The sequence below is a fragment of the Paramormyrops kingsleyae genome, chromosome 6, assembly GCF_048594095.1.
Source record: "Paramormyrops kingsleyae isolate MSU_618 chromosome 6, PKINGS_0.4, whole genome shotgun sequence".
NCBI lineage: Eukaryota > Metazoa > Chordata > Actinopteri > Osteoglossiformes > Mormyridae > Paramormyrops > Paramormyrops kingsleyae.
Genome location: NC_132802.1, coordinates 10,318,566 through 10,346,477, shown reverse-complemented (window position 1 = coordinate 10,346,477; position 27,912 = coordinate 10,318,566). Strand labels below are relative to the sequence as shown.

General features: G+C 44.6%; 1 protein-coding gene across 1 annotated transcript; it reads right to left on the bottom strand.

Moving 5' to 3' along the window:
* On the bottom strand, positions 1–27,597 carry LOC111855693 (uncharacterized). The gene is made up of 18 exons (XM_023834929.2): positions 27,491–27,597; positions 27,235–27,382; positions 25,888–25,980; positions 25,383–25,448; positions 24,657–24,830; positions 23,969–24,120; positions 23,357–23,545; positions 21,912–22,371; positions 21,488–21,650; positions 15,235–15,346; positions 13,100–13,190; positions 12,498–12,584; positions 6,902–7,054; positions 4,623–4,752; positions 4,501–4,533; positions 3,991–4,088; positions 3,686–3,769; positions 1–2,004 (listed from the first exon to the last, which is right to left on the bottom strand). The coding sequence occupies exons 2-18, from the start codon at positions 27,268–27,270 to the stop codon at positions 1,900–1,902; spliced, it is 2,226 nt and encodes a 741-aa protein (XP_023690697.1). The 5' UTR covers positions 27,271–27,382; positions 27,491–27,597; the 3' UTR covers positions 1–1,899.
* Positions 27,598–27,912: the final 315 nt, after the last annotated feature.

Genomic DNA, 27,912 nt, shown 5'->3' with positions numbered 1-27,912 from the left:
TTGTCAGTCACAGAAGACCAAGGAGCACCACAGACACAGATCATCTGGGGCCAAAATCCCTCCCAAGCAAGTCAGTTTAGTTTAGCATTACAAACTACATTGACACATACTGTAAAAATGCTTGACTAAAGACAGCATAGCTCCACGAAATCCAGCTCATTAAACTGTTTGCCAGAAGAATAAACCATTGTTTATATTAAAATCAATCTTTTGAAAACTATTGGAAATTAAGCATGAGAGTAGCTTATTCATAATGCACTGTGCTTAGTATGATAAATATTTAATTTATTTTTAATAACTTCTTCTCAGTTTAATTTTTTAAATTAAGGTCGTGGCAATTTTATGAGACAGGAAGTGTAATGCAGACCAGTTTCTAGACCTTTACACAGACACGCGAATATTCATAAAACTCATATGTCATATGTTCTCATATGTACATAGCATGAACGTATCTACCAAAAAAATTGTTAGAATTGTGTTATAATTGAATGAACATGAAGTAAAAGCAAAAAATGAAAAAAATTTTTTAGTAACATTAAATAAAATGAAAATTCAAAAGTATTAAAATGAAAAGAATTTTTCATCTCAAACGAAGTGTCAGTCTGTTGTTCAGAGTTTATGTAAAACACATAAAAATATACAGTTTAGTGCATATAGATACAGCTCTAGGAAAAACTCTGCAGCAAAATTTCACTCATATATCAATTTACAGGTGTGCATCTGTGAATAATATTGATTTATATATACAGTGATCCCCTGCTATATCGCAGTTCAGCTATCACGCTCCCACTATATCGCGGATTTTTCCCGGATGCGTCACAGTTCTCTACGTATGGCGTACCTTGCTTGTGGTCCAATTATTGTGAGCAAACTTCACGTGTTGTTTTAAGCCCTACGGTGGCTCCCAAGCATCCTGCATCTTCTAAGCTTTCTGTTAGTAGTGAGCCTAAGCGCCAGAGGAAGACCTTGACCATTTTTACACATTCCATTACGTATACAGAGAGACAGAGTTATGTATATATACATATACATTACATATTATTATCATTATTATTATTATGTTACTCATATCCTTAGCCCAACATGTACATATCATATGTGTTTACAAAGTGTGTTTTAATAAGTTTACATGTGTTAAAAGCATGTGGGAGGGGTATTTTAAGGTTTAAACTATATTTAATTTTTTTTTTATTTATATGGTCTTTCTATATCGCGGATTTTCACCTATCGCTGATTAGTCTGGAACGTAACTTCAGCGATAGGCTGGGGATCACTGTACACACATACATATTTTCCACACTGCAGCCTGGTTCTTCCCTGCTTCATATTGATGAAGGGCTTCTTCCTTGCTTTGTGGGTCTCCAGTCTTGCTTCTAGGAGCCTGATACGAACTGTCCTAGCAGTGCACTTCACACTTGGCTTAATGGTTGCCATTCCATTTAAAGGTCACATGATGTCATCCTCCGATTCATGAGAAACTGTCGGATAAATTAACGGTCATCTCTGGCATTAGAAAGTTGCTCCTGAACTCTACCTAGCTGGTGTTTGTTCACTGCTAGTGTCTGCTAATTCATATTTTTTGTACTGCCATCTTTGAGCCTGGAAGCAGCCTGTCTCGCAGTGTAACCTTCTGCCAGCAGAACCAGAATTAAACCAGCATTTAAAAATGCAGATTTTTTTCTCAATTTTTTCCGGAACTGTATGTTCAACATTCTGTTTAGCAGTAGCTTATTTTGCCAAACTCCCATCGCTGCAGATTACAAATTTGCAAATTAATATTTGCTTTGAGAGAAGCAAGCTCCCTTTCTGAACATTCACCCTCTTTGTACTTTCAGTTTCGGTTCATCCTGCCGGTGCTGGTTCCCAGTGCTGCACGCGCGGCCGGACGCCACAACGGCGTCACTGCATGGCCTCGGCGTAAATCTTCCGGAATTCTGCGACGAAGGAGCCCACCCAGCCGAAAAGTTCCTTGGAATCCTGCTCCAGCGGCTCCCCGAACTTCACCTGAGACGAGGGAGAAGCAGCTTAGCGCAGCGCCGAGGAGGTGATGAGCTCTCACCGCCTTCAACGCCTGCCGTCGCATGGAGTACTCGGCGCGCGGTTTGCCGCAAACCCCCTGTAATTTGGTTATTTATTTCAGCAAAGTCCTGTATCACCTGGGATCCCCGACGTCTAACCAGAGGGGAAAATGCGATCTGTCCAATGTCTAATGGCAATGCTTGGTTTAAGATTCCTTTTTAATTAATAATAGCATTAAAAGCCCAAGCACTTACTCAAGTAAGGACTTTTGGAAAGTCATTAAAAGTTGGGGGGGGGTGGGGGGGTACTTGCACTCTTTGTCTCCCCAGCATGGGGGGTGACGTGTCCCGGTTTAAAGTGCTGATCCGAGTTCAACCGAGCCGGGAAGAATCCGCAGTGCAGTGGAAGAGACGAGACAGAGGGCGAACTCGTGGAACCCCCCCCCCCCCTCCCCCTCCCCCCGCCGCATCCTACCTTGCCGATGCCAACGTATCGATTCCATGGGGACAAAAGGGACGATTGTGGGCCACCCTGAAAACGGCTCTTTGGGGGGGGGGGGGGAGCACAGGGATGTGTCAGCGGCCACACTGCGTTTTGCCTGGACAGTAGCAGGACACGAAAAGCCAGCGGGGGGCAGTTTTAAGTGTGGGACAGGGGTGTTACCAGGATGCCATCCTGGGATGGGCATCTAGGTATGTTCGGTGGGCACCAATGCTCAAATTTTCTTAGCGGTCTTGGGCACCCCCTGGCGAGTGATCTGTTGGGTGCACAGACGATCCATCTGGGTGGCACGGGGGCCCATTAGAGTAAACTCCCCACTGGATCGAGGTGCATCCACGCTCTCTGTCAGATCCAGCCGCTCGCCCATGCCACGCCAGCGCAGACATTCCTTGGGATGATTGATCGCTTTCGCCAAAATCAGGACATCTAGAAAATGCAGGTGTCCCACGGGGAAAATGGCCTTTGCTCCCCAGCACTAAAGCTATAACGCACAACACATGCGACGAAGCCCCTGCCGACCCAGATGGTAAGACGTGAATAAATGATATTCCCAACATGTAGGGATGGGTTTTTTTAGCGAGCAGTGGGTGGGCAGTTTTGAAGGAGTCTGACATTCTTTTCTGTCGCTTTGCCCACCTTCCAGCTATTTTAAAAACGACGAAAAAGATACATCTCACAAGGATCGACCGTCCCGTACTTGATAAATTCCATCGTAAGTGCAATCCATCAAAGCAATTAGTATTTCACTGCTCAGCAAGTTTGCCCCTGCATGTGCGCTTATCTTGACATCCCACCACCATTCCGACTTACTAACTCCGATACGACGGAGCCGCCAGACGGTCCCTCTGAGGACGACGGCCAGCAGCTGCATCCTTTTCCGTGACATTAACAGAAGCACAGGTGGCATGTTTTGCAATAACGGAGAAGACGGAGAGAGTATGCTTCCATTTTGGCTCCGAACAGAAAGCAGGCCCCATGGGATCAGAATGGCAGAAGCCCTCGAGTGTACATCAGCCTGAAATACAAGTTCTCCTGCTCCAATTTCACCAGATTAAACTATGAAATAACAGGATAGAGCAGGGCTAAGCATTAAGGCCTGGAAACTATCTATCTTTGCCTGCCAGGCGGTACGACACAGATGCCGAGATGATAAGTCGGGAATTACCAATATATCAGCGTAGAGTTTCTTCATCTCTTCACACTTCTTTGTCATCTGGGAGAGGTCAGAACTGATCCTTTCGATCGCCGTCTAGAGAGCAAGGCACAAGGGATTATTGGCTGGCTCAGTCATTCATTACTGCCTTGGAGTATATAACTGTAGGGCCATTTGGGAGGTAAATGGTGCTCTTGTTTACCATTACGCAACACACAGTGGTCCCATAGATGTATATTTGTTATTTTAGTTATATAAATAACATGCAATGGTCCGTTCCTTAATCCTTAAATCAAGAGAAAGGTAAACAGATTTACCTTCAGATCTTTCATGAACTTTTGATGTTGAGTTCCCTGGTTTTTTCGCTTGTATGTTTTTCTGTATTGAATGACCTTCTGCAGCTCATTCTTCAGAACTAGAAGGTGAGAATCACTGGCACCATCAATCTTCTCTGGCTACTGAAGCAAATCTCCTCCTTAATTTTTTTTTTCCCTTTCCTGGCTTTATCCACCCAAAAGAGGAGCATTAGTGCATGTGTCAACTGTCTTAACGAATAAATCAAGTCATCTGTGTACATAACTGGATCTAAAATTACCATTTTCACAGAGTTTAATATAAGCCAAAAAAAATCTGAACTCAGTCACTTTAAGTCATAGTTACATCTTAAAGTCGAGTCATCATTTATCACTTTACAGAGTTACAGAATATATTGTCAATCATTTAAAGAGTACATATGTGTCTTTAAATGTACATTAATGTTGCATGTCCCAGACAACTAATTATATAAAACTCATGTATTGAATGTCCTGTAATCATAATAGACTTACCATCAACCTCTGCAGTGAGGCCTTTAATTGAAGCTGTGGAAGACCACAAAAAGTTCATTCCCAAGGGGGTCACAAGAGAATGGCAGCAACTTTCAGTTTTGATCAAATTTTGATTAGCTTACCCCCTGGAACAGTTTCAAATTCCGCCAGCTCCTGGAAAAACATTGCCACCTGGGGACCGTGTAACCTGATCTGCTCTACGAGGGCATGCATCAAGGTGAACTTCCTGTCTTTCCCACGGAGCTGCGAGAGCTGCAGAAGAAACGCACCGGGCTTGAGTGTGATCCTGACCCCCACCGCTCAGAGCGGGGCCGTACGACCCCAAGCACGAGGAGCCGTCGGCGCACAGTGCCTTTAGACAGCCTCCGACAGCCCACCGGTAGGGAATCGAAGGGCCAGATCCTGTTTACCGACAGGGGAGACTCCTGTGTAACTGAAGAACGTGGAAGACGGCCATTGACAAATTTTCAATGACTTTCACATCACAACTTACCATTATGACCTTTTGTCAGTTTTAAAAGGAATTACATGTCTTTCTGTCCCGATCGTTTATTTCACCTTTAGCAGATCCTGCCTTGACTGTTTTGGTTAAAGGAAGTACAAAAAACAATCCTGTGTATGATAAATATTGATTTATAGCATCAAATTTCAGCATATTTCCAGAGACTAAAATAAAAAATAATACATTTCACTCTTACAGACTATGTCTGCAGCTTTACAGTACAATGATAATGTGAAAAAAAGAACTAATAAACTCGATGTAACACAAACATTCAGGAAACCTATTACGTTTTTTCCTGAGTACCATTTTTCAGTTTAGATGATAAAAAATGCAAATGCAGATAAAATACTTATTTATTTATGCAGCAAAAACACTTCTACTCAAAGCAAAAATCAGCTCAGAAAGCGGGGTCAGACAGTCCTTGGAGCAACTGTGATAGGGGGTAGCAGCCAAAATAATCAACCAGGGGAATTGAACCAATGACCATCCAAACACAGGCACAGTCCTAACCCGTAGAGCGACACTCCATGCACCAAAAGGTAGCATAATTTAATCTAACTAGCCGTAATGGGTTTTGTAAGTTTGCTCATATACTGTATGTGTTCATACCCGGCTACTTTTATACCAATAAAGAAAATATTAAAAAACCTTATTTGTCAATCATGTTACCATGCTTGAGAGGTGGGCGGGTGGTCAGATACCTCCAGGGTTCGGAACCTGCTTCTGCTCTGTCTGTAATGGGCCATTAGAAGATAGACGGCCACAGTTCTGGTCCAATTAGTTTTTACCCAAAGAACCTTCTGTTTACATTGTAAAGGCATTTTGAATGATAAGATCCTCATTTTTTTATCTGAATTATTTAAACAGAAAACCATTCTGATCAAAGCAGGGTTCTGCCTGATCAAGGCACATTTAAGATAATCAGTCTTTTGATGTTTTAGTCTTTTCTGGAAAGGGCTCATGGAGTTGGAGCCCTTAATAAAACGTCTAGGTAGTAATAACGACACGGCTAACGTCTAAGGAAATCAAGGGTGTACTTGTCGACATTGCTTAATTAGAATGCTGTGAGAGCCCCATCTAATGCGGCAATGGGATTTACTGGCTATTCCGTTTCTCAGCCTCGTGATGTTGATATCCAGGTAGCCTCTGGAGGAAACAGCTAAAACACCTGCACACAGCATGAAATGCAGGAATGGATACAAGCTCATGTCTCCGTTTGTCTGAAATAAACAAATGCAGGCACGCCAGGCAAATGCCACACATCACAAACTTGCTAACTTTTATGCAGATGAGAAATGCCAGATTGGTCTATGTCACAGTCGTTTCACTTCCATTATCTAGCCCAGGGCTGTTTAAATCACGGTACTCGAGGTCCGAGCCCTGCTGGTTTTCCAGCCTTCCTTTACCTGTCAGTCAGGTGTGAAGCCTCTAGTCAATCAGAATCAGTAATTATTAAAATAGCTACCTGGGAGAACTGAAAACACGGCCTGGATTTAGGATCGAGATCCAGACTTGAGGAGCCCTGGTCTAGCGTTTTGTTCAGTGTTCAAAACACTGCATGTATCCCCACCCCTCGAATAATGTGACAGTTTTTCATCATGAGAATAATTCAAAGCTAACCTCTTACGTAAGTTTCAAAGCTGGCGTGTGATTCGCATCCACAGTGAGAGATGCACGATGGGAATTTCCTGAGGCTCCGTTCCTGTTCACCTTATAACTTGTCTGTCACATATGCACTTTTTAATTTCTAAGAAGTGGCCTGCTAACTGCTGACTGGACAGTTTCCGGGGGCTCAAAGAGGAAAACAGAAAGTGGAGGGAATGAAGCTGCACCACTACTGCCACACACTCTGGCCCGTGGCCGTACCCTGTCAATCAGAGGTGAAACAGCAGAGCTCACCTTGGTTAGCGTCAATAGTCGGAATCCTTTGGCTTTCTCTTTCCCTGCATTCTCGTTGAGGTAATTGCCAATGGCAAGAAGGTACTCCAGGACAGTCACAAATGATCTGCAGTTGTACAGCTCTGAGCACATCCTTATCTTCTGGCTGATCAGCTGAAATGCACGGACATGAACATTAGCTCTTCCTGAAGATCTCTGAGGCTAACATTGTGAGCCATTCGGAGCACAAAGTCAACCATGGACACTATATTTTAATATATTTTAATAGGTGAAACCTAAACATCACAAATGATCTACTATTGTACCCCAGCTTTCTATAACCATTGAACACAATGTTTTTCCTGAGACGTCCATCCTTGGTTACCATTGGCAGAGAGTTTAAAAACCTTAGGGTTTCTCCAGCAATAACAACAAGGGTTTCCCCTGGTACACACAGTACTGCAGATACAATTAGTTAACTTAGTCTACTCAAACTTCTAGAGAAGCCTCAGAACCAGTACAATCATTCTTTAAACAAGCATAAAACTGGAAAAAAAAATATTTCTTTTATGCAGTATATGCCACGTGTCACTTATACAAATTATATTTAAAGTCACGCTTGCTAATTTCAGATGTAGGTCCTGAACACCGTAAAAAACTGCATCTGACATTGGGATAAATTCATGAAAAATATTATAAATTAAGTAATTCCGGAAAAGATTATTAATGATGTAATTAATTTCAGCTAATGTTTACTTAATCATTTAGTGGCAAAGCTAAGCAAAATGATAATGCTATCGGCATACATTGACATGTGTTTTCGGTAACAGGTGCAAACAAATTAAAATGTAAACAAGCACATACACATTGGCGGCTGGCCGCGCCAGACAGCGTGAGCGTGACCTGGGCTTTTACCAAGCAAACGTCCAAACAGCATGAAGCAAAAATCAAATAAAATAGGTGAAAACCTCAACTCGTCTTCTGACAGTGATATATTACGGTCTTTGCCAGGTCTCATTGGGTAGGACAGGAATCCCAAGGGTGCAGGAGAAAGTTTAAGGGCTGTGAGAGGCGTTGTGGGATGTATAGGGGAAGGCAGAGTCTCTGGGCCCAACGAATGGTGTGACAGCACTTGGCATTAATGGTAGAGAGGCGTTGGAGAAGGTGGCGGTGTGTCGATCATTAATCCGTTACCGATGCAGGACCTCAGAGCCCTTTGGAGTTCTGCACATGCCTCTTCGATGCATTGACTCTGTACCCATTAGGTTCCCAGACACACGATCCGGCTCCCACGGTCCGCGAGAAACCCTCCCACCTTCACAGTCAAGGAAGCCAGCGCCACCCTCACACAAACAAAGCCCACAAATCCATCAAGAATGGTGGCTCACAGAGCCAGATAATCAGCCCTGTCACAGACACCCCCTCTTAGATTCCTGCCGAGGTTGTCCACCACCATACGTGCTAGACAGTGAAAAAAAATCCTCTTTAATGTTCCCTGGCTCATGACGTCAGGAAGGACCAAGCTTTCAAGTATTAATGGGAAAAGTCCTGAGTGCCCCTCATACTTGTGGTGAATACCAGACATTATGTTTTAGCTGTCTAACATTATGCTTGAGAATATTTCCCAAACTCTATAAAATAACAAGAATCTGGGGCACAATTTTTTGAACGTTCTCTCAATCTGAAAGATCGTCCTCCGTTAATTCAACGGCTCAGTTTACCTGCAACTGCACAAATGAAACTAATCTGTTTAAATTTCGTATAATGAATTCAAGCATCATTTCATCCTCCTCATTTTTAGACACAATTCTACTTCTATATCATTCACACATTGTTTTCTTCCATTTTCAAAATGCCCATAATTAGTTTTAAACATCACTGCGCCAGGAAGACAATACAGACAGAGGTCAGTTAGAATGACTGTGGACTAGGTATAAAGGAATTCTGCTGTGCATGATCAAAATAGTCTGCAATGATTTGTTGCCCTAAAGATTATAATAAACTTCAAATTAAAGTAGACACGAAAAACAGTGATTTTGCATATATTACTCAGTAACTGTCTGCTATAACAATGAACAACTGAAATAATCCAATTTAAATGGGAAGGAACATACCTGGACTGGAGATGAAAACCACAAAAAAATAGCATTATATGAAGGTGTCATACAGAAGACATTCATCAGGTTTTATGTGACTAGTTAATAGTCCCTGGGTAATCAAGCACTAAATATCACGCGTGGAGGTACAATTACTTCCGAGATGCTGAATCGATTCACAAAATGGCTCAAGAGAGACGCTGAGCCATTGAACGAATCACACGTAAACCAAAGATAACCTTTCATTAATCAATGCCCTTTAACACTCCATGTCTGTTGACAGTTTCCAAACGCTTCTTCAGACTCTTTTGTATGTATGTGTTATGAAAAGTTAACCAACTTCTTCTTTCTTATTTCAGCTCATAAAGTCCTTATTTGCTTCTATTCAATTCATCAGACCTGCTCAAGCTTTGTTTTGTCTCCTGTACATGCAATTATCATTTCATCCCTGAAGGTTACCATGGGAAACTGGTTGAGGATTTCTCTTCTACCAGAGGTAACCCAGTTTCCTGCCAATCAAAATATAGTCAGCCCTGCACATCTGCAGGTTACGCATCCGCGGATTCAACCAACTGCGGATCAAAAATATACGAAGAAAAAAAATAAAAATTCCAGAAAGTTCCAAACAGCAAAACTTGAATTGAATTCACTATGTGGATGATGTGATGTATAGTCATAGTCTGCTGCAGTCTCCTGTCACTGGAAGGAAAATTAATGAATTTATATTTTCTCTATGTATAATAATATTTTCCATATGTACCTGTATTTTAAATATTCTGTGTTTTATTGTTCTCTTGGTTCTTCTCAGGTCATTAAAACAAAAGCATGATTTAAAGTATATGGCAGGATGTGTGGTGGTTATATGCAAATATTGTGGACTTAAATGTCGACAGATTTTGGTAACTGCGGTAGGTCCTGGAACCAATGTCCCGTGGGTATTGGGGGCTGATTGTAGATCTTATTGCAGTCAGTAACGTTTAACAGTGAACAGTGAACAGTGAACAGTGCCCCAGCCTGTTTTTCCTGACACTCTGATCACATCTTTTGCACAGATCAGCGCACTTGGACCAGTGAAATCCCCTGTGAGTTTGGCCATATGATTGTATCAACTGCTTTGTCAAGCTTTTCAATTTTTCCTGAGGCACTCTTACACACAAACACACCCCCCCCCCTCCCCAGCAGCCTGTCTCATGACTCCTTGGGGATTCTGATGGTTGTTTTTAGGTCCAAAGGCATTAGTGCAAATATACCAAATGGGTGGCATGTGGCTCTGCTGGTGAAGCCGCTGTGCCTGTGATTGGAATGGTGGTGCTTCATGCCTATGGCTCAGCACACGACTGTGGTTCTTAAACAAGGCCCTTAGCCTCCAGCACCAGGGCCACTGCATGCGGGCTGACCCTGCGCTGTGACCCCCGGCACACCAGGGGGCGCTGCATGCAGGCTGACCCTGTGCTGTGACCCCCGGCACACCAGGGGGCGCTGCATGCAGGCTGACCCTGCGCTGTGACCCCCGGCACACCAGGGGGCGCTGCATGCAGGCTGACCCTGCGCTGTGACCCCCGGCACACCAGGGGGCGCTGCATGCTGGCTGACACTGCATTGTAACCCCCCCCCCCAGCACCAGAGGGCGCTGCATGCGGGCTGACACTGCATTGTAACCCCCCCCCCAGCACCAGAGGGCGCTGCATGCGGGCTGACACTGCATTGTAACCCCCCCCCCAGCACCAGAGGGCGCTGCATGCGAGCTGACCCTGCGCTGTGACCCCCGGCACACCAGGGGGCGCTGCATGCTGGCTGACCCTGCGCTGTGACCCCCGGCACACCAGGGGGTGCTGCATGCTGGCTGACACTGCATTGTAACCCCCCCCCAGCACCAGAGGGCGCTGCATGCGGGCTGACACTGCATTGTAACCCCCCCCCCCAGCACCAGAGGGCGCTGCATGCGGGCTGACACTGCATTGTAACCCCCCCCCAGCACCAGAGGGCGCTGCATGCGGGCTGACACTGCATTGTAACCCCCCCCCCCCCCAGCACCAGAGGGCGCTGCATGCGGGCTAACCCTGCATTGTCACCCCCACAACAACAGAGGGAGCTACATGCAGACTGACCCGGCATTGTCACCCCCACAGCACCAGGGGGCTGACCCAGGCTAACCCTGCGCTGTGACCCCCGGCACACCAGGGGGTGCTGCATGTGGGCTAACCCTGCGCTGTGACCCCCGGCACACCAGGGGGCGCTGCATGTGGGCTGACCCCTTGCTGTGACCCCCAAACTTCACTCACCTGCATATGAGTCTGTGTGTAGTCATGGAGAGCAAGACGGGGTAGGCAAAATGAGAATTTCCCCCCAGGGGATGAATGAAGTATCACTATTCTATTCCATAAGATCCCAGCACATGGTAGTTATCACTCATTTGCTTTTTAAACTCTCTATACTTAAAACTCAATTAATTTTAATCGATCAATGGAATCTTAAACCAATCAGTTTTTTCTAATATCATCCTTGTGATTTTGGTACCGCCCAGGTTGCCCATTAGGGGCCCGGACACTAGGGGGCACCCATGAGAAAATCTGCAGTTGGCTACTTTCAGAATGTGTATTATCCACCTGAGGACTGACATTATTATGCGTACAGAGACCTGTAATTGTAATTGTAATTGTACATGAGTGTGTGAGCATGGATAATGGTAGCTTTGGTTTAGGGGAGGCAGCTATACCATTGTGCGGTCTTGGGTACCAGCCTTTGTTATAGCATCCAAAGAGACAAAATAACAATTGGACAATCGGTTCCAGCTCACAAACAGCAGAGACGCAGATCTGGTGCCACGTCGGGACCAACCCAAGACATGTTGCTGACACCAAATGAAACTGAAACCTCCAACATGCCCAGGATAGCCCCATATCACACAAACCCCAATTATCACAAAAAGTTGCATTTCCTGTGACTCTTATGACCCCCAGCATCAAGCAAAATGTGTGTTTGCATGACCCTACCCCTCCAGACGATTTGTTTCCTGATGAGAATCCTTCACTATGCAATATTCTCGTTCTGCATGGCTGAGCAGTTTAGTCCTTCAGGTTTCCAGTGACCTCACATACATCTTCTCCCTCCGCTAAAATCAACTGACGGCATTTATTTTTGTTTGTCTCAGTGTTTGAGTCTAACAAGCTTGTACGATAGACTGAGCAAAATTCAGAAACTTCATGAAGCACTTACGCATTCCTCCCTGCCCAAGGACCCTAATCACAGGAGCGGCCCAACATCAGCAACGGCGTCAATGCTCAAGCCCGCACACCAGGGGGCGTCAACCCCGCAGCCACACCTTCTCTATTTCGGGTGCCATCTTATCTGATGTCCTACTTTTGCATTTCCCAATTTGGCATGCATCATCCTGCTCTAATGGAGCAATCAGGCCATGTAGGGAATGTGGTGAGAATGCACACATGGGGGTGTGAAGAGATTGGCGGGCGGGAGGAGAGTGTGTGTGTAACAGCTCGCATTGGCCACCAGGGGGCACTCACCGGATGCAGGTCCTCCATGCTGACAGGAAGCTCCCGTAGCAGTAGCAGAAGGTCTAGGATACCACTGAGGTATGGAATGTTGCACATCTTGGGGTCGGTGGGTGGGAAGATGGTAGAACTGTTAGTGTGACTGGTGCGACAACGTGGAGGAAAACAGTGGTGCACATTGGACTCTAGTAGGAGACGGGGGGCGGGGGGAGACCCCGTTTTGCTGCCATGCCGTAGCTGCTTAAGAGCCAAGAGGTTTGTTATGCAACAACGGCGCTGCAAGTGCTACCTGCCGGACTGGGAGCTGGGGGCCGTATAATGGGAGCCCCCCCCCCTCCCCCCAACTCTCGCCAAAAAAATTTAAAAATCCACCAGCATCAGCATGAATTTTTACCTGCATAAACTTAGCAGTGATTGTACATCAGAAATAAACAGTGCTCTGAAATGTGTCCCTCCCCCAGGAGTGGGAATCACTGCTATGTAGGAAGGAATAGGGGATTAAACAGCAGGGAGGTGTCGTATAATTCCCTGCAAAATCCTGTCCTGTTAAGGAAAGGTTGTGGATTCCCTCACATGTGAATCGACCGGCAAATGCCCTGGGAGGCGGGGTTTACCTCCAGCATGTACTGGTCCACCATGTGGAGCTCAGAGGGAGACCCCTTGTAGGACTTAAACATCTCAATGTCATCCGAAGTCGGCACGTACCTGAGAAAAACAAGGCCAAGGAGATGCCGGTAATTACCTGTGGATGGGGTGTAGAGAGCCCAGGGCCATCTCAGCCCTTTCTGGGGCCCTAAGCAAAATGCAAACATGGGCCCATTGCTCTAACACACACACACACACACACACACATTTGTATTCACACCTTTGTGGGGACTCTCCATTCATTTCTATGGTCAAAACCCTAATCCCAACAACGACAACCTTAACCCCTACCCAGCCCTAACCTCATCCATAAGTAACCAGACAAAATACAAGTCTTTTTTATCACAGATTTTTATAAAAAAGTTTCCCCTTTTCAGGACTAAAAAAATGCCCCCACAATGTCAAAATAACAGGCTTTAATCATATTGTAGGGACATTTGGTCCCCGCAATGTAATAAATACATGCCCCCCCCCCCGACACACACACACACACACAGACCACAGGCTGACCAGATGTGGATGCCCCCTGGTGGCCGCCGGGCCCTAAAGCAGCCACTTAGTTCGCTTATGCCTTGGACTGGCCCCGAAAAGACCTTTAATCAATACAGGCAATGACTCATCACGTCAATCAAAACATTAGGTCCAAAATTCCTCTGGATCCTTAGAGCTAAAGGACTCCTATTACCATTATCATATCACTATCGAGCTGAACCGTAAAAGCTGAATTCCCTTTTACATCAAAAGGTAGGTAATAGATAGACACAAAAACTGTCAGCATAGCACAAATACCCATGATCAAAGGAGTTATTTCCCTGCTCTGTTCTGGTGCGAGCGCTTGATGCCTCAGCTGTAGCTAAACCTACAGAAATACAGCAAGACTTTGCTCGGAAAAAGATCCACCTAAGCTGCAGATATTATACACATATTACTGGACAGTAAGTACTGTGGATCTAAAGAACAGATCAAGTCCAAAGATTCTCCTGGCGCTTATTTAACCACAATCAATCCAGCAAAAATACCCAGCTGTATGTAAAGAGTAAAAACTGTACTTTGTATTTGCTTTGTTATCTTAGAAATGGAAAGTAAATGTGAGAGCTCTGCTCAGAATCAGCCCGGAGTCACCTCTGCCCCACTCGCGGTAAATCAGAGCGCGCTATGCAGATCCCCAGCGCTTCAGCGGGATTTCTGAGGGTGATTAAAGCTAAATGACTTCTGACGACTCGCTCCGGATCTGTTAAATAGCAGCCGTCGTCAGAGCTCGGGTGCTGCCCGTAGCTGCGCTTGAGATCAACTCTCTCTCACAAAATGGACTCAACACACGGCGTGTTCAGTCTGCCGCTGCTCCAAGGAGGAGCCGCTGAGTATTTCAGGAGCCAGGGGGGACAGCACACAGCTGCCAGACATTAATATTAAAGGGGCAGTGACAGGGGCTCTTTCTGTTAGGATTGCTCTGTTAAAGCTCCTCGAATGCCCCTTGGTATTTGACAAACACGTGTAATAAACAGCCCCGCGCACCTTCTCACAGAATGATCCACAGCGACTCCTGTAATAAATCTGTCTGTCTCCCAGGAGCAAGGCAAAGGGGCGGGGCCTCAGGGGCACTGTCCCTAGCTGAAAGCTGATTGGCCCCTGGAGGGCCCCATCCCTTGTCACTCACAGATTCAAAACATATCATTGGCTAATGATAAGGTTGGCCCCTCTGTATGAATCATGGCCCCACTTATCTCCTCAAACATTTCATTATAAAATTTTCCCCATAAAGCCTCTCCAATAAAAGGATCAGGCATGACTTTGGATTATCGGTGCCTCTCTGATCTGCCGGCCGTCTTTGGCCCTTCCGACATGCACTTCCCCTCAGTCTCAGCTGGATTTGCCTCTAATCTCTTCTTGCTGCTGACTACATTGTTTACCATTCAGCCTTTTTCTATTACTATTCGATCTGTTATTGTAGCACATGGGATAGCAGCTATAATGCACCTTTAAACGTGATAACAAGGTGCTCACTAGATCATGCCACACTCTCCGGTCACCCATATGTAACACAGATGTATATGTACTGGCATCAGAATCGAACGGCTATGTACGGCCGGTTGCGGCGTCCTACCTCCGAAGCGAGGCGACTTGCTCATCGCTGAGGCCGCCGTCCTCCTCGTGAACAATGCACAACTTCTCCTTCAGCTCCCCTGGTTTCACTGGGAAGCTCTTGAGGAAAATATCTGGAGGGGGGGGGAGAAAATATGGAGACAAAATCAACATATTCGCCAGCATGTTTGGGTTAGGAGAGGAAAAAAAAAGTTCTCATCTTTCTAAAAATATATATTAAAAAGATGAGAGTCTGCCTTTTCTTAATGATCTACCTGCCTCTGTGCTGCCCTGGGGCTGCAACTCTACTCAGCTAACTGATTCTCAAACACAGACTGATGTAGAATTCAGATTTACTATTTTTCAGCATTACTGAAGGTCAGGGAAACATCTCAGGAAGTTGCAGCCTTGCTTAAGCAAAAATCTCTGGACGAAACTCCAAGGCCAGCGATGGGTACGAGACTGTAATGGCTCCATCTTTGTATTTATGCTATGACACGACGCTGTTGGGTCTTACCCAGATCTAGCAAATTGGCAGGACCCTCTTCGCCTAATCCTTTCAACACAAGAGGCTGACGCCTAGCAGGTCTTGCAGTAAAAAAACAAAAAACAAATAAATCAGCCACCCATGAGTCAATATGGTCTGCAAAGCCGCAGAGACCAGGCCAAAGAATATATCATGTTATTTAAAATCCTTCCAACGCCATCGCACAAAGTCTCCAAGGAACAGGGTCAGGATCTTCTTATTGTTTCCTCTCTGTCCACGTTTTCGCAGTTTTCACATGGGGCCTGATAGAGTCCCAATATTTTTTTTATGGAAAACAGGTAGTTCAAGCGCAAGAGATACACCTACAGTTGAACCAGATCCAATCAAATGCAAGTACACATTTTATTCATTTATCCAAAGCAAGTTACTGTAGAGGGAAGGGTGACAATTCACATGCTCCCTGGGATTTGAACCAACAACCTTAGCTTAGTGTTAGTGCTGCACTCTACTTGGGGAGCTACAAAAACCAACGGTGGTAGCTCTAAACACCACAAACATTCTCCATGCAATCAAGCAGCAGTTCTGGATCCTTGTTATTTTGCAATATGTGGAGCAGATGGCAGGCCAGAGCTTTACTAAATACTGAAGTACAGAAAGACTGTAATGCATCTTTTTGCATATCCTATCTTGGTCTCCTTTGAGACATACGCACATACAGTTGAGAGTGCAAGTTCAGCCATTTTTCTGGCATCTCCGATGCATTTCAGGAGGTTAGGGGCCTAGCTGAAGGACCCAATGGAGATGTGACTATTCTGCCCAGGATGGGATTAGCCAGCAACCTTTCCATCACAGGCGCAGAGGCCTGACCCACTGAGCCACAAACCACCTCGCAGAGCAAAGCGAAGTCTGTGCCCAAGCAGAGCCGCATTGCTGATAACCGGGACCGAGTGTGTCTGTGTGGAGTTTGTATGAGTCATACAGGCTTCCTATGGGATCGTCTCACAGTCTAAAGACATGCAGCAATGCTGGCAATGTGTGTGTGTGTGTGTGTATAATGGACTGGTATCCCATCCAGAGTGTGCTCCTGCCCCCCCCCCACCCAGTAAAATGGATGGATAACACAAATTAAATGTATCTTATCAAAAAAACTACATCGAATTTCGTATGAATGTCTGAGGGAAAGTAAATCTGTCGCGGGATATTTAAAGCAATTCAGAAATGCAGCGCGCTCGAAAATTGCTCTAACCTATTTACAAAAGCCACAAAGACATAAATAATCTAGACCCCCCCAGGTTGATGTAGAGCTCTTACTGACACTTGGAAAAAAAAGACAATTTGTATTAATTTTTGAGTATGTGATTGCACCTTACAGTGGTATTAAGCAGACCTGGAATGGAATCACCCTGGGGTAGATTTCATTGCAGTCCACTGAGGTGGATGGCAGGTAGCCAATTGGATCTTAAAGAAAGCACGGTGAAACACTTTTAGGCAATATCTATATATCTCACATATGTGTGATTTTAATCAAAACATCTGTTCTGTTTTTTTTTTTATTTTATTATTATTTTTTTTAATCAGGCTTCAAGGTTCCCTAATGGGGAAAACCTTGCATCAAAAATTTCTTTACTCCTCAGACTGAGAGCACATTTAGGAATCTGCAAGAAAAACTGGATCAGGGTTCTTTTGAGCCATAATTGGGCACCCTTGTGTGCAGATGGAACATTTGGGTACATTAGTAGAAGATTTATAACTCAAACTGCAGGTTCCCCACGACTCTAAAAGCACATCAATGGCACGGAAAGTGTCCCTGTCTCACACAAGACCAGTTCATCCCGTCCCAGTGGGGCTCCGTGTCACACGTCCAGCCAATCAAATCTGTTTTGTAGACCAATGCTTTGATTTATTTGGTGTGATGCTCTGCAAGTGCTAATTGACCTCTGGGTGGAGGATTAGAGTTAGGAAGGAGGCGGGACTGCTACCGCTACCAGGCGCTAAGGAAGGCAGCGGGAACTCGGGCGACCGGACCATCTACCCTGAAAGGATGCAGCTCACCTAATTGCATCTGCTGACCCCAAGCTTGTGTTTCCAGCAGGAGACAAACAACCAAGGAGGAAAACAATCACATCCACGCTTTGCCATTCAAGGCTTTCCTGCATGCGGGGCCCACTCCGTCCGGCCAGTGCCAAGATGGCAAGGACTGGCCCCATACTTGGGATCCCAGTAGGAATTGGCCACCATTTAGACACATAAATCATAAATGAGAGGAAAAGCTGCAGGTGAAAGGAAACGCCGTACACCCCACGAATGGCCTGAATGATTCCAGATTACGATTCTATACACCATTCTTCATTCTTTGTTCTGAACATGTTAATTTGGGGAAGAAGGTTTAGCGTGCTCAACGAGACGACCACCGAATGAAGCTGTTGGGGATAAAGAGGCATGATACGTCCGTACCGTCTGCTGGGTCCCCAACTCTGCAGATATTCCAGTTTATGGCCCTTTTGCACCACGCCACACAGCTGTCGCGTTTGGGGACGCCTGAGGTCGCCCTCTGGCTATACACAGCAGCCCCGGCAGCTTGTTAAATCAGAGCTTTCCCCGAAGCTTTGACAACTACAGGAAATAGCTGAGCGTAAACTCTGCCGCGGCGTCTCTACACGCCGTCCAACGGGGATTCGCTTTCTGTCGCTTTCTGACACTTCGCAAGATTTATCCCAGTGGACCCACAGAAAAAAAAAAAACACAAAACTTTAACTTTTGAATTTGCGCAAGCTGGTAGGTGATGTCCCTAATGCATTATTTAGATGTTACAGAAGTTGTGGTAATATGTTTTAAGGGTTATTTAGCGTAGATGTTCCTGGTCATCGTTTCCATTGTTCCTTCGGTGTTTCACCCACAGCTGTCACGGCAACAGACCGACTTCATTTTACCTCCATACGGCTTAGGTGTGAAAATTATTGTGATATCCTGCCACCTGGTGGTGCAGACGGGATCTACTCGTGTTTACAGCCCCCCTTAACAACACTTTGGTGCAGCACTTCATATTTCTGGGACGGATTAATGATCTCCTTGCGAGTTATGCCATATTCCCCAGAATAAATAAGTGACAAGAAATGCAAATTTATGCATGTAGTCAATCAGAAAAACTTTGCATCATGTACAAAAAACAAAAACCCTTGACTGTCAAGAAGCACAGGATTACTGATTATTGACTATTGACAGATGTGCCCAGATGCATCTCTTTTTTGATCTTTATCAGTAGTTAACTGTAGCAAAAAAATAAAAAGCCAGCCGTATACTAGCATCGCTAAGCCTTCTAATGCAAGGCGGCATTATTCACAGCCCGGAAGCCGGCCCTTATAGCGCACGGTGATTTGATCACTGTTCCATTATCACTTCTATCCGCTATGTGCTTCTACCGACGGCACATCCAGGAAAGATGGAATGAATCCAGCACAACAAAGCCTCCATTGTCAAGGCAACTGTTTATTTATTCTGCTCCTGCGGGCATTTTGCTCTAATTATTCTTGTCATTCACAGTTTTGCCCAAATTGGTTTCCAGCAAAGTCTTTTACTCAGCTATCTAGGGGCTCAGTCGACTTGCCCAGAGGACAGGAAGCTTCTGCGAGGGGGTGTTGCATCCAGCCACCCACAGACATCCCATGATTCCCTAGCAGCTATCTGCCAGCTAAGACACCTTCACCAACTTAATCCCTCCCTCTAGGAGGAACCATGCCCAGTCCCACTCAGCTAATGAAACAGCCCCGGCACAGACCTGGCTGGGGATTTACTAGGCGAGTATCTCTGCATGCCCACCACCCCCCCCCACCCAGAACATGTACCATTTAAAGCACGTCCTGCTGCAGACGGGGACGTGCTTAGCATCAGAATCGGATGAGATCACAGACACAGAGATGGCGTATAAATCATGAGCAGAATGCACTGCTTACGCTAAAGGGCCGTGGACTGTTACCCCACGCTCACTTCAAGTTGGTGTCACAGTAGCAAACCTGTTTCATGGTCAAAATACATCAAAGTGTCACGTTAACCAGCAGTATTTCAGGCAATAACAGCAAAAGTGACATTATTAAGAAATTTAATTATATATACACTCACCTAAAGGATTATTAGGAACACCATACTAATACGGTGTTTGACCCCCTTTCACCTTCAGAACTGCCTTAATTCTACGTGGCATTGATTCAACAAGGTGCTGAAAGCATTCTTTAGAAATGTTGGCCCATATTGATAGGATAGCATCTTGCAGTTGATGGAGATTTGTGGGATGCACATCCAGGGCACGAAGCTCCCGTTCCACCACATCCCAAAGATGCTCTATTGGGTTGAGATCTGGTGACTGTGGGGGCCATTGTAGTACAGTGAACTCATTGTCATGTTCAAGAAACCAATTTGAAATGATTCGAGCTTTGTGACATGGTGCATTATCCTGCTGGAAGTAGCCATCAGAGGATGGGTACATGGTGGTCATAAAGGGATGGACATGGTCAGAAACAATGCTCAGGTAGGCCGTGGCATTTAAACGATGCCCAATTGGCACTAAGGGGCCTAAAGTGTGCCAAGAAAACATCCCCCACACCATTACACCACCACCACCAGCCTGCACAGTGGTAACAAGGCATGATGGATCCATGTTCTCATTCTGTTTACGCCAAATTCTGACTCTACCATTTGAATGTCTCAACAGAAATCGAGACTCATCAGACCAGACAACATTTTTCCAGTCTTCAACTGTCCAATTTTGGTGAGCTCGTGCAAATTGTAGCCTCTTTTTCCTATTTGTAGTGGAGATGAGTGGTACCCGGTGGGGTCTTCTGCTGTTGTAGCCCATCCGCCTCAAGGTTGTGCGTGTTCTGGCTTCACAAATGCTTTGCTGCATACCTCGGTTGTAACGAGTGGTTATTTCAGTCAAAGTTGCTCTTCTATCAGCTTGAATCAGTCGGCCCATTCTCCTCTGACCTCTAGCATCAACAAGGCATTTTTGCCCACAGGACTGCCACATACTGGATGTTTTTCCCTTTGCACACCATTCTTTGTAAACCCTAGAAATGGTTGTGCGTGAAAATCCCAGTAACTGAGCAGATTGTGAAATACTCAGACCGGCCCGTCTGGCACCAACAACCATGCCACGCTCAAAATTGCTTAAATCACCTTTCTTTCCCATTCTGACATTCAGTTTGGAGTTCAGGAGATTGTCTTGACCAGGACCACACCCCTAAATGCATTGAGGCAACTGCCATGTGGTTGGTTGATTAGATAATTGCATTAATGAGAAATTGAACAGGTGTTCCTAATAATCCTTTAGGTGAGTGTATATGTCTGTGTATGTGTGTGTGTGTGTGCGAGCGGGTTTACCTATCCTTATGGGGACATAATGTCCCCATAACGTGATAAATATCCTGCAGGAAACCGGTCCCCATAAGGGAAAACTCTATTTTATAAAAATTGGTGACTGCTATGAAAAACACTAAAAATGCAAAAACTCTTGTATTTTGTTAGGTTACTTATGGTTATGGTTAGGGCAGGGTAGAGGTTAAGGTTGTCATAGTTAGCGTTAGCATTTTTCCCATTGAAATGAATGAGCGGTCCCCATAAGGATATATTTACCCTACATGTGCGCGTGTGTGTGTGTATATATCTCAAATAGATAGCAAATAAATAGCAAAATCTATGTTCTCACAGAATACAAAACACAAACATTATATTTTGGGAGGGATATCATTTGAATAGAGAGCTGAATTTCTGCTGAAGGAGGCGGCTGTAAACTTACTGAAGTTGTGGGCTACTTTCTGGTTTAGCATGATCTGCAGATTGCTGTTGGACTCTAGCCCTCCGGCATACACAAAATCCTGGGTGCCAAATTGCTCGTAGAGCCGGGATGTGTCAATCTGCACATTTCCCAGGTCGCGGCGAGTCCAAAGGGACTTCCCGAGCTATATGGAACACAAAAAAAGTGTCAGCTGGTACAGAGGTCGGTGCCACTGATGGACAGCCCATCAGACTATCAGACAGCAAAAACAAAAATCACACGCGGTACATGCAAGGTCAAATGAAAGATCAGCATGAAATGGATGGAAGTATCATCAAAATTTGCATGAATATTTAATAATTTAGAAATCTTTAGTTTCCTAACAATTTACCTTTAATACACTAAAATGTTCATTTTATAAGTCATAGAAGGGGACATTTATTACTTTGTCCTGGTTGATCTGGTCCCAGTGAAAAGCTTTGGTCCTCTTGGATATTGGCTTGGAGCTGGATTTGCTAGGAAAGGGGGGAGGAGCGGGGGCTGTGGGTGGGGGTGGTGCTGACATGGGGAAAACGGGCACAAGCACTGGGGGCTTTGGGGAAGCACACAGCTTGGGACTCGGAGGCGCCGGTGGCAGAGTCAGCGTGTCCGTGCTCTTCTCCTCATCGGAGGAGCCCACAGACTCGGCCTCCTCCACCAGGAGGGCGAAGGACTTCCTGAGTCCGTCCATCTCAGAAACCTCAGGTCTCTTCGCCTCCATGATGGTCTCGTAAATGGTCTGATCCTCAGACTGGGAACAGCGTCTCCAGGCCACACACTGCCGATCGATGTCTTGCACCCACTTGTCTCGTTCGATCATGACGGCATCTGCACTCTTCATCTCATCCATTACAGGAACCCGGAACCTGTGGACCAGCCCATAACATGTGACACATGTTCACCCCAACCAATGAAGCAGTGTTCCCCTCATTGTTTCTTGTAGTTGCACTTTGGACCAGGGTGGACGTTATGGCATTGCACTGAATTGAACTGAGACTTTATTTGCCGTTTGAACAGGTACAGAAATACAAGTAAATTGCAACTCTTGGATCACTCAGTCACGATTTTAAAACAATGAACCAAGACTATGACATATAGAAAGTTACATTCAGGTTACATTCAGGTACTAAAATTGTAAAGGTAACACTTTACTTAAACCACTCATGTGTAATGCATTTTAATGCATTATAATGCCTTTATAATACATTATAATGCATTTATAAAGCATTAAAAACATGGCTATAACTATTTATAAAAAGACACGTTATAGCCATGTTTATTATGCATTATGAATGCTCTATGAATCTTTCATCTATAATGCACTATAAATACCTTCGCAGTGCATGTTCTGACATGTTATACTGACGTGTTATGCTACTCGTTTACGGCTCAGTGAGTCATTGGGCTGGGTCTGTCATCGGAAGGTTGGCATGGTGATTACATCATCGAGCTCCTGAGCAGGGTCCTTGATTCCCAATAGCTCCAGGGACTATCAGACCCTGTCTTCTCAGTTTTATTTGGCTTTGGATAAAAAAAAAGTCTGCTAAATAAATAAGAGTGTGTGTAAAGTTGACTATTGTGCACAGACTGTTCTTATGTGATAAGTCTATGGCCTGGAATAGTACAGTACAATACCAGGTAAGGCCTGTTGAACTTGAACATCCAGTCAGTCAAGTCATGACACAACCCTGATGCCAACTGTGGACTGGTCTCTATGGCCTAACCTGGTATTAAGATCATCATGTCCATTCCTTGTTGTTTGGTAATTTAGAACCCAGAATTCCAACGCATTCTTGATGATTTTCATTTCCGTATGTAAGAATGCACTATTGATGCAGTCAGACTACTCACAGATACTCGTTAACCCTTGTGAGCACAGAGAAGGTGTCGCAGCTGCGCGGCTTCTCCACTCTGGCATTGCCGTCCGAGAAGTGGATGATGAAGGGCAGGGGTGGGGAGGTGCAGCCGTCGCCGCTGGCGGCCATTTGCTGTCCCGTGGGCAGCAGGGTCAGCTGGGACTCGTAAAGTTGGGCCGTGTACCTGGCAGATAAGAGAGGCCCTGATCTCCCTGATCGAAACGCTCATCAGCACAGAAAACAAAAGCAGAACCTGCAGGAGGCCTTGCTGATTGATGCAGAACAATTATACGTTCAATCGTGTTCTCATTTCCACTATCCTTCTTCTGCTATCCTGGCACATCACGTGAGAGACACTACCGCTCTCCTGGAGTTATAAGACCACAGAATCATGTTATATCTGCAGAAACGGAACAAAGAAGATCTGAGCGTTTAATGAAAAGCCCTTGACTCTATGGACCAGCGTGAACCATAATTCTCAGTTCCCCTTAACGTGGCGCAATCATCAAATAATGTATTTATGAACTGACAATGTTATCAGCTACTATTTAAACCAACCATAAAATGTGAGATTTCAGAGGGGGAAGAAAAGCTAATAGGTCCATACTTCACCCATCTGAATGAGGCCAAGCCACCTCTTTGCAGATACAGCTGCCCCTGGTGAAGGCTTCTGGGTGGAGACAGTTGCTCTGCGGTCTGTAGCTGTCCACCAATGTCATTTATGTTCCCTTGTATGATCCTGTTTACTAGCTGCATGATCTGAAACACAGAAAACCAAAAAAACATCCAGGCTGGTCCAGAGATCTTGCCCACAAGTCTGCCAGGCTAGAAGGAATCAGAGCACCACACACTCCGATCTTCAATGATGTAATGCATTGTTTGTCAACCCAGTCCTAGGAAATCCCCAGACAGTCCATATTTTACTCCCTCCCAACTCCCAGCACAACTGTGCTAGGTATTCAGTGTTCTTGATTGTTTAGTCCAGGAGAGCTGGAAGGGAACAAAAATGTGGACTGTCTGGAAGGGAGCAAAAATGTGGACTGTCTGGAAGGGAGCAAAAATGTGGACTGTCTGGAAGGGAGCAAAAATGTGGACTTTCTAGGGGTCTGCAAGAACTAGGCTGAGAAACACTGATGTAATATAACATCTTTTGTATCCCTAAGAACTTTATTATTGAGAGGAAACTAAAGTAATTATTAGCCAAGGGAAATACACAGACAGGTTGTTCTGCAGGCCATTTGTCTGAAGGTAATAAATTCACGGACAGACATGGTGTTACCGGGACACAACACTACCTTGTACTTGTCCTCCAGCGAAGACGCCTCCAGCTCGTATTCTGGTCGGCCACGGAACAAGACAGAGAACTTGGCTCCCGGACCGTCATTGCAGCCCTTCACCTCGAAGAATGGTATCTGACGCTTCACGATGCCCTTCTCAATGCTGCACACCATCTTAGTGTTAAAGTCAATCTAGGCGACAGGAAGGCCCAATCAGACTCATAACTAAGACACCTAATTCACAACTATAACTAAACGTAGCTTTGCCGATTTGGGATTATATAAATGATCTTGTCCTATAGCCGCTGTTCACAAAATGCAAACTGCTACATGAATATGCCTGATTTGCAATCTGTTTCATTTTAATCATCTGAATTTTATATGACAACTAAATTAGGCTCATTACAGGCAAAAACTCCAAAGCATGTGGTTTGTGGCTGGTGGGGAATACTGATACGGGTACTATGCTGTTCTTTTGAGAATGATCCAACATACAAGATGTGTAGGATCTATCAAAACTGTCAGTATGTTGTGCTTTCACAAGTCGTCTTTCACAATAGACTGGGCGATATCTGAGTGATTATGAAAATATACACAACAGACTTTTTAAAATATGGCACTTAATAGGTCATTTAACCTTCAGATTTGGATTTTATTGTATAACTTGAGTCCCGGGCACTAGGATCAAAGCCGGAGGATCAAACAAAGTTACGCCTTGTGAGTGAATCCACCCCCAGCAATCACCTGCAATATGCGTTTCTGCCAGCGATAACGGTTGAACTTGTACACACTGAAGTTCTCCTGTGAACCCTGCAAAGACCAGTGGAAAACAATTAGGACACATAGCTCATAAACTAAAATATATCCCAGGGCAGGGGGCCTTATTAATTATTCACCTTTAACAAAGTAGGGCTTTACTAGCAAGAAGCCAAGAATCCATTTTTTTATTATCTATTATTTTCATATCAGCATTTTTCCAGGTATATAACGAATAGCCAGAGAAACCTCAAGTAAATTAACGCTCAGTGTTTTTCAGACCTTGACCTAAAAATAGTCTTGCAGGAGCTATAAGGCACAAGAAGGAAATGTTTCCAGTAATACCGGACTGACTTCCTCCTTCAGATCATGTTACATCATGTTACCCGTCTACCTTGAATGACCAGATGAATACATTCTTTAAAAGAAAACAAAGGAAAAAAAACAAAGCTGCAGTGTGCAGCACATGTTCGAGATATAATTAGGGTCTTACCCAAATGTTCTCAGCTTGCTTCAGCGCGTCCTCAATGCTTAACTCGCCGCTCTTCACTTTGTTCATGATCTTGAGCTGCATCTCATTGCTGAGCTGAGAATGGTCAAGGCAAGAGGGTCAATCGGGAAAAACATTCCTCAGCGCATAAACGTGGAAAGACGTTCAGCGTTCGAGATGCTGATGGAGGGACAAATAATTATAAAATTGCCTCTGAGCCATTGCAAAATAAATTAAGCAAACAAGAAGCACCCTAAGGACCCCCCCCCACCCCACCCCACCCCACCCCTCTCTTCTCCTCTCACTTCCTCAGTGTGGCATGTAATAAACAGACACTTTGGTCCAAATGAAAAGCTTGTGGTCAGACAGGCGGAGTTCCAAGAGCGGCTGGGGATAGGGGGCCCACTCAGGGGGCCACCGGTGATAGGACTACACTGCTGCCCGTAGGATTTGAACCCACAACCATCAAGACATGGAAGTTACAGTACCAAAGAACACAACACCTCATTACATGCTTTTGGGTCAGACAGGGATATTCTCTAAGAGCTGTGTTTAACTGTCACAGCATCACAGTCTCCTATTCTAAGGTATAGAGACTTTGCCAGGCTGGAAGAAATCAGAACAGTCCATCAATTCATTCAATTCAAGATTCAAAGTGTTTATTATCATATGTACAGAAAAGTAGTATTTCTCAGTACAATGAAATTCTTACTTTGCTGTCCACTCACAAATGCCAGGTTAAATAAAATTACAAGTACAAAAGAGCATACTTGAGAAAAATAGTGCAAAAAGAGCTTAAAGTGCAAAGTGACCTCATCCTCATCATCATCCTCTCATAATCTATATATTTTACTCTGTATTTTATTTTGCCAAGGGATATGAGCTTTTGATGAGGAACCAGTTTAATGTGCTGTGTGATGAATTCACAAATGGACAAAGAAGATTGCTTACTCCACTGACTTATAGTTTATACATTAATATCGTAGCCGTCCTAAAATCTGGCGGCCTCGCCTGTTACCTTAACTGTCCTCCGTGACTGTCGGCTGTGCGCTGGAATGTCCCTGATACTCTGCCCTGATTTTTTAGTGATACGATTCCTCTTGGTTTCCAAAAATATTTTGTTTTTTTTATGTTTGTAATTTTTCGTTAATAACAAATATGCCATGTTTACGTTTTAAGTAACATATTTAGCATGAGTCATAGCCTATATTAAAACTTAAAAGCAAAAGCACATTTAACCAGTGCAAATAATTACATCAAATAAAAAAGCAAAATGAGGAAAAAGAGGACTACATATATAGTATTCCCTTTTTACACTGTTTAATAAAACTGGATTCAGTGATTCCCTACCTGCGGCACTCCGAGAGCCGATTTGCTGTCCATCATTTTGGGGTTTTCATTGATTCAGCTTTCGGCCTGATCTTGTCCACTCTTTAATTCGCAATGGACTAGACACTTGATTTTTCTTCTGGATACGATCCGTTTCCCGCGACGTGCACTTAAAAATACAAGGAGTCGTTTATTTAACCCTGTTGCCGAAGCACAACTTGTCTGACTTCCTTCTTCTTGTGAATAGACAGAAGCGAGCATAAGGGGAAGACAGTACCTGGCTCAGTAAAGCGCAGCCAATGTGCCACATCAGATTTTAGTGATCTCTAGGCGTGACATGGTAATAATGAGCTTAAAAGCATTTACACGTGACGCATCGCTCAATAACATCAACTTTAAGATAAAGAAATACGTTGACTTTATTTGTATTTATGATTTACTTCCCCATATGATGATTTGTATTAGCAAAACTATTAGAATACGCCAGTAATGCCGTTTACCGTTTCGGCTTGTTAAATGTATGTATTTAATGTCCGCGTTGTTAAAAAAAAATACAAAATATTCCAAGAAATTAACGAAGATTTTCGTCATGTACTGCTACATTTTCCCCAGTAGAGGGAAATCTTTCCCAAAGAACCGTGACAGATACTATGGACGGCCTCTGATGTTCTTAATGCGCGCGCGTGCTCTGTGTTTACT